Here is a 21,143-nt window from a genome sequence, read left to right as displayed (position 1 = left end):
TATTGTAATATTCAAAAGATATTTTATAAAATTATTTTGTTTAATAAATATATTATATTTTATTTTGCACAATAATTTTTATACATTAAACACAAACTTTTGTTTTTGTTTTCAAATAATTTTTTTATATCTATTTTTTTTTTTTTTAATATTTTTTTATTGCAGTAAATCTTCTTTTTTATATATATAATATAAGTAGAAAATCTATAAAAATAATATATATATAAATAAATAGAAAATCTATAAAAATAAGTAAAGAATTTCAACAGCTTTGTGGATTGTGTGTCTTAGCACCTGTCCGACTTGGCCCAAGCTGCGAATCGAAGTTTTAAGCTCGAGCACAGTAATGAGAGCTGCTCGTGCAGGTCCTTTGGCAAATTAAAGTGTCTAAAAGAGGGAAAGTCTCTTTTGGTAGTCGAGATGAATTCCAGCCACGTCACTTTGTTCGATTTTTGCAGCTGACAGCGAGACCCAGAGGGGGCGGGAAGGAGTGAGAGAGTGCGGCGGGGTAAACCCCCAAAGGGGCTAGCCGGGGCTGTTAGCACGCTCTATTTGCGTTCGCTTTTGCTTAGCACAAGGTCAACTTGGCGTGCGGCTGCCAAGTGCCAACAAACTTTTGAGTGTCGCCCGGCCGTAGCCACTCCGTGTCACTTGAGCGGAATTATGTGAGTGACAGGCCGGAGCTGGCGACGTAGCGGGGGAACGGCCGACGCCGCCGCCCTCAAACGCCAGTTTGGCTCATTGCACACGCCGGCGCCGGTTGCGGGCGAGGACGTGCTTTTCGGTCGGCTGGCTTTAGTGGCCGTTTAAGTTGGCCCTAAGACCTAAGCCGTTCGCAGAATAATTAAAGTGACCCACAGCGGCCAAACCACACGGCGTATGCGTATTCTCCATCACATTCGCACTCGCAATCGCAATCGCATTCGCATTCGCATTCGAATTGCGGCTGCCTGACATAAACTGTGGTCTGTCTCTGCCCAAATGTCTAAGCGCGCACACACACACACACACACACACACGCATACAGTTCAGTGCCGTGTTTTGTGGCCACTTAAGTTTTCTTTGTGCCTGACTTGTGGGCTGCTATAGCTCTGCTGTGGGCGCTCAACAAGTGGACAACAGTTGACATTGTTCAACAATGTTTCGCCCTCTCTCACACATAGACATGTATGTGTGCGTGTGTGTGTGTGTGTTTTGTTAAATATGAAAGCACATCTGCTTAGGCCGTTGGCTTCGGGCTGGACACAAAAAGTGATTGACACTCTGATTGATGGCGCTTTGGGTCGTCGAGCGCTTTCCTTTCTTCTCTCTCCCTCTCCCTCTCCCTCTCTTTGGGCTTATAACTTGACAATGTTGTGCAAGTTTTTCATTGTGCATTGCACTGAATTTAAAGCAAGCTCTTTATGATTAAACACACTCATGTGTGCTTAGAGGGCTTTCTTTTTTTATATTATTTTTTTTATACATCCTCAACCAGTTTATGACAAATTTATGAGGCTATGACAAGGGTTATTTCATTTTGATTAGACAATTTCTCTGCAGGACATATAAAGTGTTTTGTTGTATTATGACATTATTATTATTGTTGGTTTAAATTGGTTTAAATGATTCATTAAGTTTCATTATTTTCTATTAATAAAATTGGGCATTTTATTTAATTTAATTTGAAAAATATTTTTTGGAACTCCTGAAATAACCTTTTAATGTTCTTTTTCAACAAAATAAGCTCGATGAAAGAAATTGAGAGAGCTAAGAGCGGGGGAGAAAAAAGGAAAAAAGGAAAAAAGAAGTGAGAGGCAGAAAAATAATTACAGAGAGAGTAGAATGAGAAGGAGAATCGTAAAGACAAAGACGGAGAAAAGTAAATCAAAAGCAAAAAATTAAATTAAATAAACCAGCCCTCTCCCTTCTACTCGTTTTTCTCTGTCTCTCTCAATGTTATTTACTTTTTCTTACTACATCTCTCTCTTTCTCATTAAAATAAAAAATTAAAAAAAAAAATTATTTTGTAATATCACTATTTAATTTTAAACAGAATATTTTGTAATATCATTATTTAATTTTAAAAAGAGTGTAGAAACACTTTGACAATTAAAAAAAAAAACTATTTTTTAATATTACAAAATACGTCTATAATTTTCTTATATTACTATTTAATAGAACTATAATTTTTTTTAGAAGAGTATAGGAAAAATACAGATATTATCACAAAAATATTTTATTATAAAAATATATAATTTCATATTTTGGCAGCATTGAATTATAGATTTTATTAAACTATTTATTTGATGAAATTTTACAATCGTAAAAAGCTTATATTATATTCGACTGATATATAACGGCTTTAATTGTAGATTTTCTTTTAAATTTGTCCAATTTGAAGTAAAGTAAGGATTAATACAAGCAAAACCAATCCATTTTGAATATACTTCTCACTAAATATTATCCCAAGACTTTCTTCATGTCTGAAATAAAGAAGAAAAGAGAAAAACAATTAAAAAAAAAAAAAGAACAAACTCTATTTTAATTAAACTTTTGACTTTAAATTCAGAATGCACTTCAAATGCGAAAAGCCAATAGATCCAGTTATTGCAATTAAAAGTTGCGCTGGGAATAAATAAATATTGAAATAAATTCAATAGAAATTTATGTACAAACTGTGAAACTTTTGGCATTTAGCTATCAAAAACTTTATGCCGCTGTCTATAGACGTGCATGCATGAGTGTGTGTGTGTGTGTGTGTGTCAGAGATAGTCGCAGATAGTTTTGCTTTGCTCATCTCTTAATAGGATTTTAATCACGTAGTCTAAACTTTAGCGCTTTATCAATTTTGTCCGTCTTCGCTGGCACGTTTGGCTCTGTCAGATGAGATTTCTGCAGCTCCCGTCTCTGATTGCGCTTAACTGTTTTCGCGATGTGCATTGCGTGATGTTTTCGCGCCAGCCACGCCCAATTCCCTGCACAGTTAAACAGCGACCCGGCCCCCGTCCTTTGGCGTTGGCAATTGTTTGACAATTTTTCAACAGTTTGCAAAAAATTGGATGCCCGAAAAAAAGGACGACGAAACTCTTGACATTCACAGCCTTCCATTGAAATTCGTGTGTGTGTGTGTGTGTGTTGTTGTTGTTGTTGTTTTGTGCATCTTTCACACGCTTTTGCGTTGCTGCTAAAAGTATGCAACACTTTTTGCGCTTTGCATTGTTTAGCGCGTCGCCTGGCCAACGGGGCGGATGAGCAACGTAAAAAACCAAAAGAGAACAGCACCAAAAAAAAACAAATAAAAAAAGAAAAGAGAAGCCCGGCAAGAGAGCGTCGAGTGAGGCAGAAGCCAGCTACAATCACGGCTGTTGTTGGCCTTTGAGGCGTTTTGTTGCTTTATTGTGTGGAGTGTGCGTGCTCGTGTTGTTGTTGTTGTTATTGTTGTTGTTGTTGTTGTCACAACAGTTGCTCTAGTTGCTGTAATTTGTATTTCATTTTGCATACTTGTGTCGTGGCATTTGTAAAGGGTATACACTGGTAGTGCCTCCAGGGTATATATGCAGCCGACAGAGAGAGCTGAAAGTGCGGGTATTTTTGTATACCCTAGAAAATGTGATAAAATGATATACATGATATAAATGATAGATATAGATGATATACAGTCGACAGCTGATAATTCGCAATGGCAAGAGAATCTATTTTCCTTTTCGATTTACACAAAAATTCAAATTATCGAGAGCAATTTTCGATTTCGATTGTCGCAATTTTCGATTAACGAGACTCGACTGCATTTGCATTACATCATCGATGTTTTTGTGCTCTACATGAATTGTCATCGAGCAACGATAAACATAGAGGATCGATGGGCATCGAGAATCCATTTTGAAGTATGAAAAATTTATGTAAAATGTAAGCTGAATAAGGCGTGGCAAACTCCATAAGCATCGATATATTCTTAAACAGGTAGACTATCTGAGTTCATTAAACCTTGTCCATCTGTCCGCATGTTTATCCGTATAAAAACAGAGATGTCGTAGGCTAGGAACTTAAATTTGTACATGCATATGCGTGTATACCATAGAAACTACAAGCTTATAACTTATTTAGTATCGATAATAATCGATAATTCGACTGCGTTTTTTAAGCGTATGCAGTTTGGGGAATTTAATCTGCTCTCCAACTGTATTCAGTTTGCATTTCTATGATATATTTATGTATATTTTCATTTCTCTTCTCATGAAATAGAAAATAATCTAGCGTAAAGTTCTTATTCAAGTCTCTGCCTTTTATTTTGCGATTGTTCGGCATTTGCTTGCACTATAGGGCATTTCTGGCGTCGGCTATTTTCCGTGTTGCTCTTTCGCATCTTGTTGCGCTTTTTGGCTCTTGCCTCTTGGCGAATGTTTGTTTTTCAGCATCATTTTACGTTAGCTTCGTTTGTTTGTGCCTTGTTTGAAGTCGCCTTTGTAGTTCTCCATTACAGCGACAGAAGTAGATAGAGAGAAAGAGGGAGAGAAAGAGATAGAGAGAGAGATACTATGAGAGAGATAGAGAGGGAAAAATTTAATTTAGCTTGAGACCTAGCACTTTGCATTTGACCTATGCCCTGGGCAGCTGGCAAATGGCAGCTGGCAGCTGGCAGTGGGTGGTGTAAATTTTTGTTTTTGTAATGAAAACCCAGGCATTGGTAAATAACCGAAAAATAAATGCGAAACACACACACACACACACACGCACAACTCAATTAGCAAAAGTTTTATGGGCCGCACTTTGACTTTCAGCTGAATGCGATATGATAAAGTTATTCGAGTGCCGCCTGATTGACCCCTTGACCCCTTGACACTTGACACATGACACAGTGCATTGGCAACAGCTGCAGTTGCACTGAATTCGAATTTCGGCATTAAATTTGACTCGGTTAATTTGGAAACTCGGCTTTGGCCATTTGCTTGAGCGGAGCTTTGGGATTCTTTTCGTGCACGCAACAAAGTTGAGATTTCGCCCTACTCTCTCTCTCTCTTTCATTCGCCCTCGCACAATCTCTGCTCACGTACGCAACTCAAAGTTTGATAATCATCTGCCAAGTTTGCTGACCAAGTTGCATGCGCAAAGTTGGCCCAAATGCACGCTGAGGTGTGCAACCAGTGCTTAAACTGACAAAGAAACCAAAATTCTCCACAGATCAAATAAAAAAAAAAAAAAAAAAAATATTTGCTAGAGTTGATGGAAATGAAAGAAGTCAATTTTAGAGTAAAATCCATTATTATATTATCACAGGTATATTGAATCGACAGATTAAGTAATCGATAACTTAGAGTAGTTAGCCTTTTATTGTGAAACATATTCCAGAAAGGTTTGCATAAATTATAACTAATAATTTTTAGCTCTACAATCTATAATCAATATTACATGATCCGGCACAAGACAAACCAATATAATTAAGACTAGTATTACTTTTTCACTATTCTAATAAAAGATTATTTATAGTGCCATCGATAATAAAGGGATAATAGCTTTAGCAGAGGAGGTAAATCAAGAGAACAATTTTAAGTAGAAGCCGATAAAGACTAAAGCTATGCTATGTTAATACTTACAGTGAATATTAACAGAAAGCCTACTGGATGTTGGTCTCGTCTTTGCCAAAAGAATGGAATTTAATCAGCAGCTTTTAGTGTGTTAAAATCGTTCAATGTTGGATAAAGCTGCAAGTGTCTTAACAGACTTAAAGACTGCGCTGTCGCCTTAACATGACTGTTAACCGTCTTATTTTTTACGCACCGTTTCACTGTTAAAAGACAATCATTACACTCACTCTGAGAAAGAGCTATCGTTTCTTTTGCTCTTATTTTCTGCTGAGTGCTTTGAGATGAGCTATTCTGCTGACGATCTTATAACGAATATCGTTTAGGGAGAGATGCGATTGACGCTCTCACAAATACATGCAAGTGTTGCTCAAACAGTCAATGCAAACATTCTTCACATTAACAGACGCATGTATTCACTCAATTTACGTACGCTAACGATGGCAAACATAAGAGACTTCTTGCTTCATTTCACTCAACCAAACGGTTTCTGTTCGATCGCGAGTGAGCTCGTTGAAGAGCCGACGCAATCGTTCGCTCTTTGAGTTTTTTCTCAGAGTGTGAGCGAACGAAATTTATTGGCAGCTATTGAGTCTGTTAGCCGCTGCTCTGAAACTAGTAGAAAATTCCTAAGTCACCTGCCTATAGACCTACTGAACAGGGTCTTGACACATTTTTACAACTTTATTATTTATATTTAGTATATTTTCGCAGTCCTTCTGACCCTTCCGTCCTACATTGCTTAAGAAAAACTGGCCATATTTTATCAGTCGTTATTTTTATTTTAATGAAAAATGTTGAGGGTAAAGTCGCTTTAAGCATTTATAAATAAATTATTTGCTTGAACCAAAAGAAGAGCCATTACCTTTTAAAAAGAAAGGTACCTCTTTTATTTCTTTCATTTATTTGTGCTTTATATTTTATTAACGAGTGTCGAGAATTTAGTCAACGTCTCCAAGAAATGTGTCCTTTGCTCCTGTTTATTTATTTTTTCGCTGTTCATTTTAAAGACTTTGAAAATTGATTTAGTATGAAAGACATTTTGTTTCAATTAATTACGAAACCTCCAGCTTCTATAAATCTATAAATAAGAGAAAGGAAACCATTGAAAGCGAAAACAAGAGAAAGAATAAAACAACGGAAATAATATTAGCCACGCATGGGCGAGGCGTGTGAACAGGATAATGCATAAAATACATTTCAAATGCCATTTGGAGTGAGTTGAAGCAGGAAATTCCCAGAAGTGTTTTTTATCTGATTAAAAAGAATAATATAATAATTAAGCTGCTGCTCTCTATGCAATTTTTCGTCATGTGTTTAACGATTTTTGGGAATGAATATTTGTCTGAGTAGAGGCAGAAGACAGTAGGGCTTACATTAATTTAAAAATATAAAAGTTTTGTTTTAGCTGCAAATTTAAAAGGAATTTAAATTATTTATAGACGATATATATATTTCTATATAATTTTTTTTTATTAACAAAGGTAATATGAATATTTATTACTACTTACGTTACGTATGTATATGAGTGTCAACCTTAGGCCTACTCTACTCCCTCTCTATACGATTCTCAACCATTAAACTTTATATTCATCATGTCTAATAAGGTTAGATACTCTAACGAATTCTTCTTCTTCTTCATTTTCTCATAAACATAATAAAAATGCCTCTCTATGCAATTCTCAAATATTCAATGTATTGTTCTACTTCTTTTTCTTTTATTTTTCTATTTGCTATCCCTTATTACGATGCTCAAGCTTACATTTTTATTGCCAATTTATTTATTATCAATTTCCAAGATACTCAGTGCCTTCCTCTGCGCTTCTCAGGTTGTTCGATGGCCAAAAAAAGTTAACATCCGCCTTTTCAAACCAGACAAAACTTTCACTGCGGAATGTAAAATGGCAAAGCGGGCATAATTCAGGCTCGTTTTAAGCAGCTGTCGAAGGGCGGGCCAATCGCTATCATTAGCCAAGTAAACAAACAAAGCAAAACAACAACAAAACTCAAGGCAAGGCATTTACAAATTGTCGACAAATTTGAGCAACTTTTAGGCAATTGTTGACACCGTTAAGGCTCGCCTCTGTATCCGGCGCGCTAAGCAGCAGCGATTCTCTGTCTCACTGTCTCACTGTCTCTCCATCCGTTTGTCTGGCTAATAAATCATTGAGACTTGACACGAAAATTGGCTTAAATGCGTTAGCATTATGGCCAAAATCAACAGTCCAGACTAGAGCAGCCCTAAGCCAGAGCCAGAGCCAGAGCCAGAGAGAGTGGGGGAGTGGGAGTGAGTGAGATCTGCGGATGTCTGTCGCAGCAGGTGCGTCGCTTCTCAAAGCTGGCGCCACAGGATGTGCGTAAATTAATATGCTCGTGTACTTAGCAAAAGAAAGAAGAAAAAAGAAGTGAAGAAGCAGAGCGAAAGTAGAAGTAGAAGCAGATAGCAGAGGGAAATTCACAGCTTCACAGTTTTTTCCCGGAATTCTTTATTGTTTTTGTTGCATAATTTCTGCCCAGTGTCGTATATATTCATTTGTGTTTCAGCTCTCTCACTCTCTCTCTCTCTTTCTCTCTCTCTCTCGCTCTCTCTTAAAGTTTTTGGTACATTCAATGGGCTGTGAATGGGAATTTAAAGCATATTTCTTGGCGCATTGCCGCAGGAAAAATGGCATAATAAATAAATCTACTTTGAATTAGCGCCATTTACTTTACATTTATTTTTGCCGCCGTGCAATTTATGGCGCCCAACGTTTCAAAGATGCTTTTTTTATTTTGATTTTGATTTTTTTCTTCTTTTTGTTATTTTCTGTTCGCGCTTTGTTGTTGTTGCCAGAATTTTCGGCGCGTGCTTTTTGGCTAATGAAGTTTTGAGGTTTCGGCCCAGTGAGCCTGTCCCCGAAAGGTGAGTGCAATCAAGTGGTAAACAGAAATAGCTCAATTTGAAATATGTTCATAAGCTCTTGTGGGCTTAATGATAGGCAAATGACAGATGAGCAGCGGCGCGGAAGGAGCAGCAGCAGCTCCTCGAACACACCGACGTGAGGTCGAGTGCTATTGAACTTGTAACCTAAAAGCATTTGCTTTTAATTATTTATGAAACACAATTTTCTTGCTTGAATTGAGTAACAATTCGTGTCTCCTTTTCATAAAATCTTTCAGGTGCTTATGTAACAAGTACTCAGATGGAGCAATGCATGAGTGTATAAGCGTCATTCTCTTCTATTTTTAATTTAATTTCTTTGTATTGCCTTGTAGCTCTCTTTATATATGTAATTGGTCGATTCGATCAAACAACACAGATAGAGAGAGAGAGAGAGCTGAGCTTTGTCATGTGGTTTAATGCTAATTTACATTACTCTTTTATTTGCTCTCACAATTTTAACAGTGACTCAGTTAGTCTTCTTCAGCTTTATTGATCTTTCCAGCACACTCATACACATGTCTTCTGTATAAAAGACTTTCATAGTCAGAGCGTCAATGAGCTTTTTGACTTTCTCGTAAATATTTCAATATGCCAGCATCAGTCACTCAAACATCTACATACATAAATATAAAACATGCGATGAAGAGTGAACTCGGGCAAGCCTAAATGCCGATAAGCCACTTACTCTCTTACTCGCACTCTCAACATCAATAAGAGAGCAACTGCAAATAGAGCGCAAGAGTGTAAATGGCAATTGCCGCAAATTCATGAGCACAAAAATGAGATCAAATAAGCGCGAGTGTAAAAGTATAACAGTGTCATGCTCTTATAAGCAGATGCTCTGCAGTTTGGCCAGGCACTTCAAGCAAGAGCAAGCGAGATGGAGTATATGTGGTGGTTACACTCGCTCTGCCTGCTGTTATTACACTCGCTCAGCAACTGCAAGCTAGGAGAGTTTTTGTCTTCTGTCGTGTTATTAGCATACACACAGTCTGTTGCTCACGAGCTTTCGCTGTGATCGGACCTGTTACGCTGTAATCACTTTTCGGTGCGTATGTTATACGTGCCAATAGTTACAGTTAGTTGCATAAATATATTCGTATGTATAGTTTCATTTATATCTTTATGTGCATATGTCGTGCATATAGAAGATATAGTTTTGTATTATCCAGTTGATTTTCTTACTGCTCTCTTTTATGCTGCTTTTATTGGCTCTTTTTTTTTTCAACTTCGTGCAGTCAAAAAATAAAATGTTTGATGTTTGTGGCGGCAATCGCCTGGGGTGCAAATACATCTTGACGGGCGTATAAGCTGAGAATATGAATGTGAAGCAGAGATGGGAAAACTCACAACAAGTGTAAAAAAGTGCACTGCAAATAAAGATTTTTTGTGATAACGTTAAAATATTATTTGAATCCATATAAATAAAAGACTTTTAATATTTTTTATACTCGTTGCGTAAAAGATGGAGTAAAAAACTTTGCCGCTAACTTGATTTTGTTTTACGCTTCTATGCGGACTTGAGAGAGATTTTCGATAAAGTGCTAAATTTTTAATTTAGAAAGACAATTTGCTTAAAAAAAAGTAAAACAAAAACATATATATAGGAGTGAGACTGTAAAGACTTCACATTCAGCTTCAGCTTCTGAATTTATCCCAGTTTATTTCAACTCATATTCAAAAAATAAATAAACTAAAATATAATAATTAATGAAATGGAAGACAATATACAGATTTTTAAATTTTATATATCAAGTTATAAAATATTTTAAATTTGAATATCTGTTACAATTATAGCGTGAACTTTTTATTTATTTATTTATTCCTACTTATCTATTTTTTTAAATTATTTTATTTTCTAAAAGTGACAAATTTGTATATATTTTACTTTATTAACTTAGTTCCAGCCTATACTCTTTCTATCTACTATCCATCTACTTTATTAAAAAATTTATATTGTGCTTAAATATATAAGTTATGGCATCAATAATAACAAAAAAATATTTGATAGTCAGGAATATTAAAAAAAAAAAAAAAAAAAAAATATATATATATATATATATATATATATATATATATATATATATATATATATATATATATATATATTTAAAAAACACGTGAATGTATTCTACATAGATCCAGTTGCCTCAATTTCTTTCAAATTGTTGGAGCTGCTTAAATTTTTAGTAGGTGGTAAACTTTGAATACCTGCATATATATTTTTTTAATGCGCTTTAATATATTACTTTATAGTCTAAGCAAAACATTTACTTGTGCTCCGTTTTTTAGTTGTATAAATTTAATGTAATTCGACTTTTGAAAGGCACAGAAACTAGCAAAATAGCAAAAGTTTACTTTGCTACATTTACATGCCAAACACACTCTCTCTCTCTTTCTCTCTCACCCCCTCTATCACTCTTCGTCCGTCTCGCTCTGTGGGTGCCACATGCCTCGTCTATCGAAAGCGATTGCTATTGATTTTTAGCGGCATTTACTTGGGCCACCTTGGCATATATTTCGCCTAGTTTTTCGGCACGATGACAGCCAGCAAATAAAAAAAAAGGAATAGAAGAAGAAAATAAATAAGAGTAAAAAAAAGTTAGTTATTTATAAGCGCCAAGACCTTGGACTCTAAACGATGCGTGCAGACACACTGTCAATAGAGCAAATGAATTGGAATTTGCCCAAAAAAAGAAAATGTCATAAGAAAAAAATATGATGAAAAGGAAGGCAAGGACAAAAATAATGCGAAATAAGAAATGCGCAATGAATGAATGAGGGAAAACCCAGTGAAATGAAGCAAATTTTCAATTAGTTTTCATGCTCAACAATTTGGCACTCTTGGCGTTTTAATAAACGCCAAACACATGCTAACTGCGAATTGTTGTTGTTGTTGTTGTTGTTGTTTTTGGGTGCAGCGTAGCTGGTGAAATGACTTTGTGCAAGTGTCACAGCTGGCTGACAAAAGGCAAATACAGTTTTGTGGCTCTTGCCGCAACGCACAGAACTATGCAATAAATTCGATTTCAGGGCTGGAGCAGAGGCGAAGGATGGGGTTTTCAGATTCAGGCTGCCAAACATCAAAGGCAACAGCAGCAACAACAACAAGAGCAACAATTCGCTAGGCAACAACTTTGCTGTCGAGTCGCTGCCTCAGCTCCAGCCGGCTTGTAATATTTTGTATTGCATAGTTGCAACGGCCACACACACACACACACACACACATATACATATATATGTGTGCCAAAAATGTTGCAAGTGAATTGTACGTGCCACCTCACAGAGCGACTTGCTGCTGCTTGCAGCAACTTTGCCTCAAAAAGTTTCACATTTTCTTTCTTTCTTTCTTTCTTAGCTCACATTCTGCGCTCTGCTTGGCATGACGTGATTTAGCAGCCGAGCAGAGTCGACGTGACCGTGAAATGGGGCAGCAGCTCATCAAATAAATATAGATCCACCGTAGAGCCAGCGCTAAGGCCAATTCAGATGCTGAATAGACATCTCAGACAATGCTGAGCTCAGACCGGAGAGATTATGTAGAGGTAGTGTTAGACTCGGCAGGAGCTGGCCAGGATTTAGTGGCGGGGAATTCAGTCAAAGATGAAGATATAACTCATTAAATACAGCAGAATCGATGAGAGCCCATTTACAGGGTACACTCTCGTCGTTATTTGACCTTTAGTTTCGTTTTGACTTCTCGAAGCGTTACATTCAGGATATACTCTAATCGTACCATTTTCGCTTTGAATTTTCTTATTTTTTCACATATTTATGAACTAGTTATTAAAATAATTGCATAATAATTGTTTGAGGAGGGAATGCTAATGGGTACCTGCTAGTCAAGCATTCAAAAATCCATTGCTCTTCAGCATTAACAAATAAGTTACAAATCATTAATCATGTAAAGAAAAAGCTTAGGCAGTTACTTACAGGGTATCTGCTAGTCGCATATGCATTAATGTGCTGAGATGTGCCCGTACAGGGTGTCTGCCAGTCGCACACACTCATCTTGCTGTCAACCGTGATATCCGCTTGGCAATTATCAATTAATCGATATTTTATATACATATAATATCGATAAATGTCCCTTACCTTATGTAAGCAATTAGCTCTGTTAGTGTAACGGCATTCTAATAATATTGGCTAATAAAAACGCTAATCGGTTAACGCAAATCCAAATTCAACTGGCGGTGCGTGAGCGTAAATCCATTTGCACACCTGGCAGCATTTACTAAATATTTGATGAGGCATCGTTGCCTGTTATCCGTTAGCTGGTGGCGCACCCTGAGCGGGTGGGGCTGGGAGGCTCCCCTGTGGGACTGGCAGCTGCTGCACAAAAGTCAAATTGTGCATTTGGTGCAGAACTTCATTTTGCGGTTGCTGAAAATTACAGCGAGCTGCTCGTAAAGAAGGAATTGGAAATATGTATGTACGAAGCCCGCCAGCCAGCCAGCCACGCCCACTAGCTAACTATGTGGGTAGCTGTATGTTTGTGTGGTTCTTTTTGGCGGTTGCCGTGCAACCTGTTTATCCGCGCATATTGATGGCAAGTGCTCAATGCTTAAACCACAAATTGAATTTCCGCCAGAGCAACGCGAACTCAAATTAACTACGTAATATCTGTAAAATGTAATGTAACTCTTTAACACTCACTCACTTACTCACTCACACTATCTCTATCTCTCTCTCTCTCTTTCTTTCACATCTTAAAGCGGAAATGCAAAATCATGAGGAGCTGCTGGAAGATATACGCGAGGACACCGTCGTCAACGTGATACCCGAGAAAGGTAAGATAACATTCCCGCAATCCACATTCCTCTTGGCAACCTCCACTCCCCCCACCCCATCCACTCCCTTCATGCCCAGAGTGCCAATTCAATTGCAGTTATTTCAATTTCCCTATATGTAAAGGCTGGCAGGAAATTTATTCGAGTATTTGCTTAAGTTAGAGTAACATTTTCACGAATTTTCCAAGAAAAAAAGAAGAAAAACAGAATAATAATAATAATGTAACAAAGTGAAAATAAAAAAATAAGTAAATGAAGGGTTTTATTTTTTAATATTTATTTTATTCGTTAAATATATGGATATGAATATATAATATAAATAAATATATTTAGGTAATTTAAATGAACATTTTTAAATATATTTATTATAATATTATATTATTTATAAATATTTAATAGCGTCGGGTACCAAAAATTTAAAATAGCAGGAGCAACAGATTTTTTCCTTTATTTTTTATCTATTTTTTTTTACACAGAAATTATTGAAACTATACTAAACATTTTATGGTCTTTTCTAAATGTGTTATGCTATTAACATAACTATACTTATAACATAACTATGCTAATAACATAACTATGCTAATAACATAACTGCCATTTCCCGATTCTTGGCTCTCTGCTAAGTACTCTCTGATGCACACCTACATATCCTAAACAAGTATATATATATATTTTTATTATTATAAGGAATTACCTATGTATATCTCTTAAACAAACATGTGTTTTTTTTTTTTTTTTTAATCTTACAGAATTACCTATGTATGTACATCTCTTAATTAAATATAGTTTTTTTCATACGGAATTAAACGAGACTTTTTTTTTATCCTAAACAACATTTTTAATTTAATTTTCTTCATATATCATCAATAATTATTATAACATGTTTAAAGGTCACAGAATTTTGTTTTTAATTTTTATTTTACATTAATTATTTTCAATTATTTTTCTCTGAATCTCTTTCAGTTTCCTCGTTAGAGCATACACTATTCGGTGTACTGCAGCCCATCCTTTTGTCGCGTGTTTCGTGTTTCTTGTGCCAAGCATCACGTGCCCACTTCCCATTTCTGGCCTTCACTTTCCATTCACCGTTAGGCGGCATTAAGTCCGACGCGATTCGGTGTCTGTCTTCAGTTGCTGCGCTGCGTTGCCGCTGCTGCCGTTGCTGCTGCTGCTGTTGTCGCAGCATTTTTTCTCGCTTTTAAATTTTATTTATTGTAAATTGTATTTGAAACGTGCTGAGGTTCCATTTCTGCCTAAACACCCCCACCCCACACCAGCCCCAGCCCGAGCCACAGTTCCAGTTCAAGCGCTAAACTTCGAGCGACAAAAAAAAATACTGAAGCTAAATCTGTCCTTGGCTGGTAAATGTATTTGTGTGTATGTGTGTGTGTTGCGTGTGTGTATGCGTGTGTGTGTATGTGTGTGTCGTGCAACTTAATAGAGTTGTTTAGCATTTAAATAGCGCCATTTGCCGCCTGTTCCTGTTGTTGTTGTTGTTGTTGCTGTGCTTATTAAGTTGAAATTCCGCGCCGAGCTGAATCGAGTCGAGTCAAGTCGCGTCGCGTTGAGTTGACTTAATAAAGTGAGCTTAAAGTTGAAAGCGAGTGTGCGAGCGGAAATGCGCCTAGTTGGCTTATAAATGCCTTGAGAATGCGGCCTAAAATCCACTCAGCGATAAGCCAAAGTGGTTGCATAATTGTAATTTATAACAAACGAAAAAAAAGGAAAAACAAAAAAGCAAAAAAAAAAAAACAAAATAATAATAATAAGAGTTGATGTGACGCAAGTAGCCAAATGAATACGAACAGGCCAGCCGATTTGAATAATATATATTAAATATACTTATATATAATAATATATATTAAATATACTTCTTATACATTAACAAAAGTTGGTATATTTATAACGAAGACAGAGGTATCAGCACAAATTTGTTTATATTAAAATTATTTTTATTATCATTATGGTAATAGGTATGGAATTATTATTATTTATTATTTCTTTAAACCAGTTTATGAATAATGTCTTTATATAAATATAAAGATATGTCCAGATTTTTTTTAAATATCCTTCATCTGTATAAATATATCAACAACGAATTATTTATTTATTTATTTTCATTTTATGTTTATTTTAATTTTATTTTAATTTTATTTTTATTTTATTATGACATAATAATAAATAATTTTTTATTTCTTTAATTTAATTTTAATTTTATTTTTATTTTAATGCATACACACATATACCTATTAATATATATTTATGTATATGTCTATATGTGATTTATTTATTTTATTTTATTTATTTTTAATTTTTTATTTTATATAATTTATGAAGTCCATTTAACCAATTCTTATTGAACATGTTTATTGCCATGAATTTATTTACAAATCAGATGCAGACTGAATTCAACTTTAATATGCAAACATATGTGAGCTTAATGGCATTTAATATGGATTAGAACTAAGTCAATAGCTATTTATTATATATACACTTAATTGACTTAAATTAAAGGTCATTTAGTATTTATCAAAATTGTAATAATAAATTATTTACATATTAAAAGCGGAATTGGCTTCTCGAAGCTGTCCCATAAATCAATTAATTCAATTAAATCAATGGTATTAAGAATGCGAATACATATATTTCATATGAAACATTTCATTCGCATGAGATTTTAAGACAACGCATTATAATGAAACATTGTGAAATATTAATATTCATGTTGAAATATTGAAGTAATTTGTTGAATAAGTAAGTCTTTTGCAATGATAAATTAAATGAATTTAATGGAATTGTATTGAATTAAATTATTTACTGAAATTTGCATGTTCGAGATTAAATATTAAGATATATTTATCTGAATTCCTCAAATGCCTCCACTGCTACCTAAATGTTTATTAATTAACTAAATACAAAATTGAACATGAATAATAATTAAATATTTTTTGAATATGAGTTACTTACCTGCCTATTACCTGTCTATTTATTTAATATACCAAATTTATACATATTTCATATTATATTATTTATACATATACATACCATTTATAATTCAATATATTTCAATTAATATTATTCCACATTCGAAAAATATATATTTTTTAATTAATTTATTTAACAATTCTCTTCTGAAATAAAAATAATTGAGAAGGATGTACATTCTATTGGTTTATTTTTCATTCATTCCTATGCTAATCAATAATTATATATTTTATATACATTGATCATCCCATCGAAAACAATTTGTATACATATAATTTTAATCACATATTTAAAACCCGAATATTTTTAGGGAGTATTACCTCAATCCAGCTTAATCCCAACACGTTATTATCGACATAGCAGACAAGATTACAATTACCAATATGCCAAAAAAAAAAGAATGAGAAAAGAATAACCCAAATGCTTTGCTATTTACTTCGAAAGACTTAGCAGTTAAGCCACTTCACAAAAACACACTCACACACATACACACACACATCTACACACATAATCGGAGTTTACTCATAGGATGAACACAAAGAACCACAACAAATAGGCACACCCTTGGGTTAGCTTAAAAACGATTTGCTTTACTCGCATATATCATAAGCATTATGCTAAGCACAGAGGGACAGCAAGAGGGGCGAGCAGTGGGCGGAGAAGGGGCGACTGTGTGCATGAGGATGTGCAATAAATCCACTCAACGCACAAGACATATGCACATTAAATCCTAATTTCATGTGCCCATAAATCCACTAAACAATCACACCCAAAGCTGCCCGGAATGATGTGCCACAGCAAAATATGTAACGAATTTGGCGAATTTGCACATATTTACACACGAACGCGTCGAAAAGTATGCCATAAAAATACACGCAACGGCAGGGAGTGACGAAGATGAAGAGGGAGAAGGATGGAGTGAGAGGAGCAGCCAGAGGCAGGGACTGAGGCGAACCGGCTGGCACATATCAATATAAGCGAAGCCAAATCAAATGAGTTGGCAAAAGGCAACAACAGAAAGCCCAAAACGAAAGAGAAGGAGAGCGATATACAGAGTATAAGTGCAAGCGAGACAGTGATATAATAAGCCAGTTGGGACAGACACACACATACACGCAGGACAGTCTGTGGCAAATTTTTATTGACGCGACAGTAGCTGGATATTCAAGCCTTATTAACAGTCACGGTGTGGAGCGCAGCCATTCGTGGCACTTGCTGTGCCCCATTATTATTATCTAGTGGAGCATACTTGAGCGCAACGATTAGCAAACAGAATAACCGAAGCTTGAATGCTCTTGCTCCTTTGTTAACACAATGGGTTCACAAACTTTTCGCCTACTTTCAATGTTGCTGCTTTTTTATCAGCTTTTTATATTTCGAGGCTGAATTTTGATGGAGATTGGGGTGAAGTTGAAAGGCTTTGCCGCATTAGTGCATTAGAAAGTTACGCAATGCTTTTTTTTCGCACAGTGTTGCTTAACATATTTGTAATATGTTAAAATTGTGACACTTCACTCTACGCTGAAGAGCTGTAAATGATCTCTTGCGTTAACAGCATATTAACAGTGGTATTTAATAGACTTGTATGTTGAAATGTTAGACAATTAATTTCATAGCTCTGGGCTAATTGAGCTTGCCGCCTTTGTATAGACATATTTAAAAGTGGAATTTATGTTTATTATATATGTATGAAATTTTTTTTTAGACTTTTTAAGAAATCGATTTTTTTTATTAATTTTATTTTTTTTCTAGATATAAATATTTTTTATTAGCATAGGTATATATATTTTTTATAATTTCAATTATAATTATATTAAAAAAAAAATAGTTCTAATGCATATAGGTATGTAATATTTTATTTAATTTTATTTTTATTATTATCTACATATTTATATATTTCATATTTCATACTTGCTTGACTTATTCTACTTAAAATTATATATGCAAATTTTTTCATTGTTTTGTAACTCAAATTATATTGAAATTTAAAAATTTGAATATATACAAATATAAGCAGATGTGTCTATTCAATTGTGTGTATAAATCAACATATTTAAATTGTTGACAATCTAAACGGAAGCCCTACTGATTAGGCCTCCCATATAGCAGCAATCTCGTGAGGTGCTTAACATTCTTGGCTAATAATAAAAATAAGTTGGCAGAGCCCTATTAAGGCTTATGCGATTAACAGTGGATGTATGTAAGTTATAATATAAGGAAGTTGGCTCCCTTTTTAATGTAACATTTATATATATTTTTTGCTTTAATTTAATAGTTAGTTTCAATGCAATTGAATCTTATTTCTTTTAACATTTTTTTCCTATCAACATTATAGTTTTTGTACAAAATATCTCCAATATCTTCCTTTCTGTACCTCTATTTAATAATGAAAATACCTGAATCAAAAATGAGTGTATACTTAATGATGCTGAACGTGATATTTAGACAGAGATTAGTCGGCAATCCGCAACATGACAAGACGCAAAGCACATATACAAACAGACAAACAACTTAACAACACACAAAGTTGCTGTTGCTGTTGCTGTTGCTGCTGGTGTTGCTGTTGTTGTTCTCAGTGCCGGGCAGACTTTCATACTTTAGCGCAGTTTAACCCTTGCAAGTGAGATTTACAGCCACATCAATACACAAAAAAAAAAAAAAAAAAGAATTCTCACACTGCCTCGACTCGTCTCGTTTCGTCTCGTCTCTTTTCGTCTCATCTCCAGCGACTGTGATGTGGCTCTCTCTTTGCTTATCACATTGTTTACGCATTTTGAGTACAAGATTGTTATGTGTTGATTTGCTTTAACTGACGCGTGCCCCGCATATAAGAAAACATTCCCCAGCCGACGGCTCCTTTGCGCTTCCTTTGTTTTTTTATTTTTTTTTTATTTTCTGTTTGTCGTTTTTGTTTTCATAACATTCACGGGGGCGTATACGTAACGCCAACTTTGTTGAGGTCCTCTTGGCATGTCAACGACACGAAAACACACACAAAAAACAGCCGACAATTGAGTAGGTTCTGTGTGTGTGTGTGTGTGTGTGGGCACACGTTTAAAGGCTGTCACTCAAAACCACAAATCTGTTGCATACTTGCGGGCGCGCCTTTAAAGTCAACCCGCGCATTTGAGCGCTTCGCTGGGCATTCGTGCACTGAAGCATTGATTGACTGCGCAAAAGCTGAAAGTAGACTGAGAAACGAATATGTTTTCTAGGAAGAGCACAAAAGGAAATATATATTGGCCTTATCACTTGTTATCCATAAAATGTTATTGTATCTTTTGTTTATTATTATTATTATTTTATTTTATTTTAGCTTGTCAGGCTGAATTTTTTATATAACATATATACTTGTAAATGTAAATATTCTCGGAAATAAGTAATTCAATAAGTACAGTGGAAAATATTGTATATTTGCTTGGGAATATATATAAATATATGTATGTGTTTTCCAATTAATATTTTTTGATAAGATTTAACATTTAGTACAGCTATATTACATGAGGGACCATTTATTTTTTCTCTGGCTGCGTGCAGACTCTGATCTTTTTGGAAAGCGGAATTATATAGATATTAGGGTGATTGATTATTTATCGGAGTACCCTAATCTGTAGATGATCGTCAGTTGGCTAAATGGACTTAGAGCTGAGAGAGATTTTTAATACAAGCTTCTTACGTTCTCTCTGCACATCGGCTTTATCATGCTATGCTCTCACTAAAAAAAACGTAGGATAACACACCTTATACTTTTCTTCTTTATTATATTTATAAGTACTATACTAGAATAGCCATACATGTTTACATATTATTTATTTATTTCAATTTATCTAGACATTATGTCATTATTATAGGTATTATTTTCATTTATTAATTCAATAAAATTCACTTATTAGTCTAGAATAATGTTCAAATAGTAAACATAGCAGTCGTATATTTTATATATATTGATAACGTTAAGCACTAAGCTAAATAGTTTTATGGCGTATTTTATGTGTTTCAGCAAAATTAGGTTTTCAGTTGACCAACGTATCCTTGGCTTCAGCCATGCCATAGATATAGTCCTGATGAACCAAAATGCTCATGTTCGAGCAATATGGGCAGCAAAATGATGAAATGATTATGTATGATTTTTCTTTCAGCTGTGTCATGCTCCGTTTCTAGCGATGGTTCCTAGTTGACTCATATATATCTTTGGTCTTCCAATACCGCTGATATAGTCCTGATGAACCTAATAGGCCTAAAGCATTGCGAAATGCGCATTGAAATGGCCAAATCATGTTTGATGTCATTTTCAGCTGGGTTCCCTGGGTTATTTTTGATATATAAGGTTTGAAACTCCATGATTCATAACCGAAAAATTTAAGCATTTGAGTTGATATGGTTGCTTAACAGAGCTCTGTATATTCACATTACTAAGAAAAAATCACGTAGCGCCATTGAAACTCAATTTTTAACGTAAATAATACATAAGTACCAGGCGAACAGAAATCACCAGTAGGGCAAAAAATTTTAGTTAACAGTACACTGTTAGCGTAATGTTAACTTAACAGCGAACTAACAGAATTATGTTAAACTAACATAACCATGTTAACTTAACAGTCCTGTAACATAATTATGTTAACTTAACAGGATCCTGTTAATGTGCTGTTAATTAACATTTTTCACCCTGCTACTCATTTCTGTTCGCCTGGTAATTCTGCTGCATTATTAGTCAAAAATTGGCATTTTTCCTTTATCGGCTAAACTTGTCGCCCCCCTAAGATATGCCACAAAATTGTGTAAATAAAGCGCTTATTTTTGACCGTTGATATTTGAATATTGAAACAAAAATTTCCTGTATAGTAAAACCTCGTGAAATAAATAAATGTGTTTTGTTAGTTTATT

General features: G+C 34.9%; 1 protein-coding gene across 1 annotated transcript in view; it reads left to right on the top strand.

Annotated features, from left to right (window-relative positions):
• The window catches only part of DIP-theta (Dpr-interacting protein theta), a 48,088-nt gene that overhangs the window by 1,533 nt on the left and 25,412 nt on the right, over positions 1-21,143 (top strand). The window contains exon 2 of the mRNA XM_089257278.1: positions 13,200-13,274. Coding sequence (XP_089113404.1) covers positions 13,200-13,274 — 75 coding nt within the window. The remainder of the gene's footprint in view (positions 1-13,199; positions 13,275-21,143) is intronic.

The sequence above is a fragment of the Drosophila navojoa genome, chromosome 3, assembly GCF_054131105.1.
Source record: "Drosophila navojoa isolate 15081-1374.11 chromosome 3, UAZ_NAV_1.0, whole genome shotgun sequence".
In the NCBI taxonomy this organism is placed as follows: Eukaryota; Metazoa; Arthropoda; class Insecta; order Diptera; family Drosophilidae; genus Drosophila; species Drosophila navojoa.
This window is presented reverse-complemented; position numbering and strand designations above follow the sequence as displayed.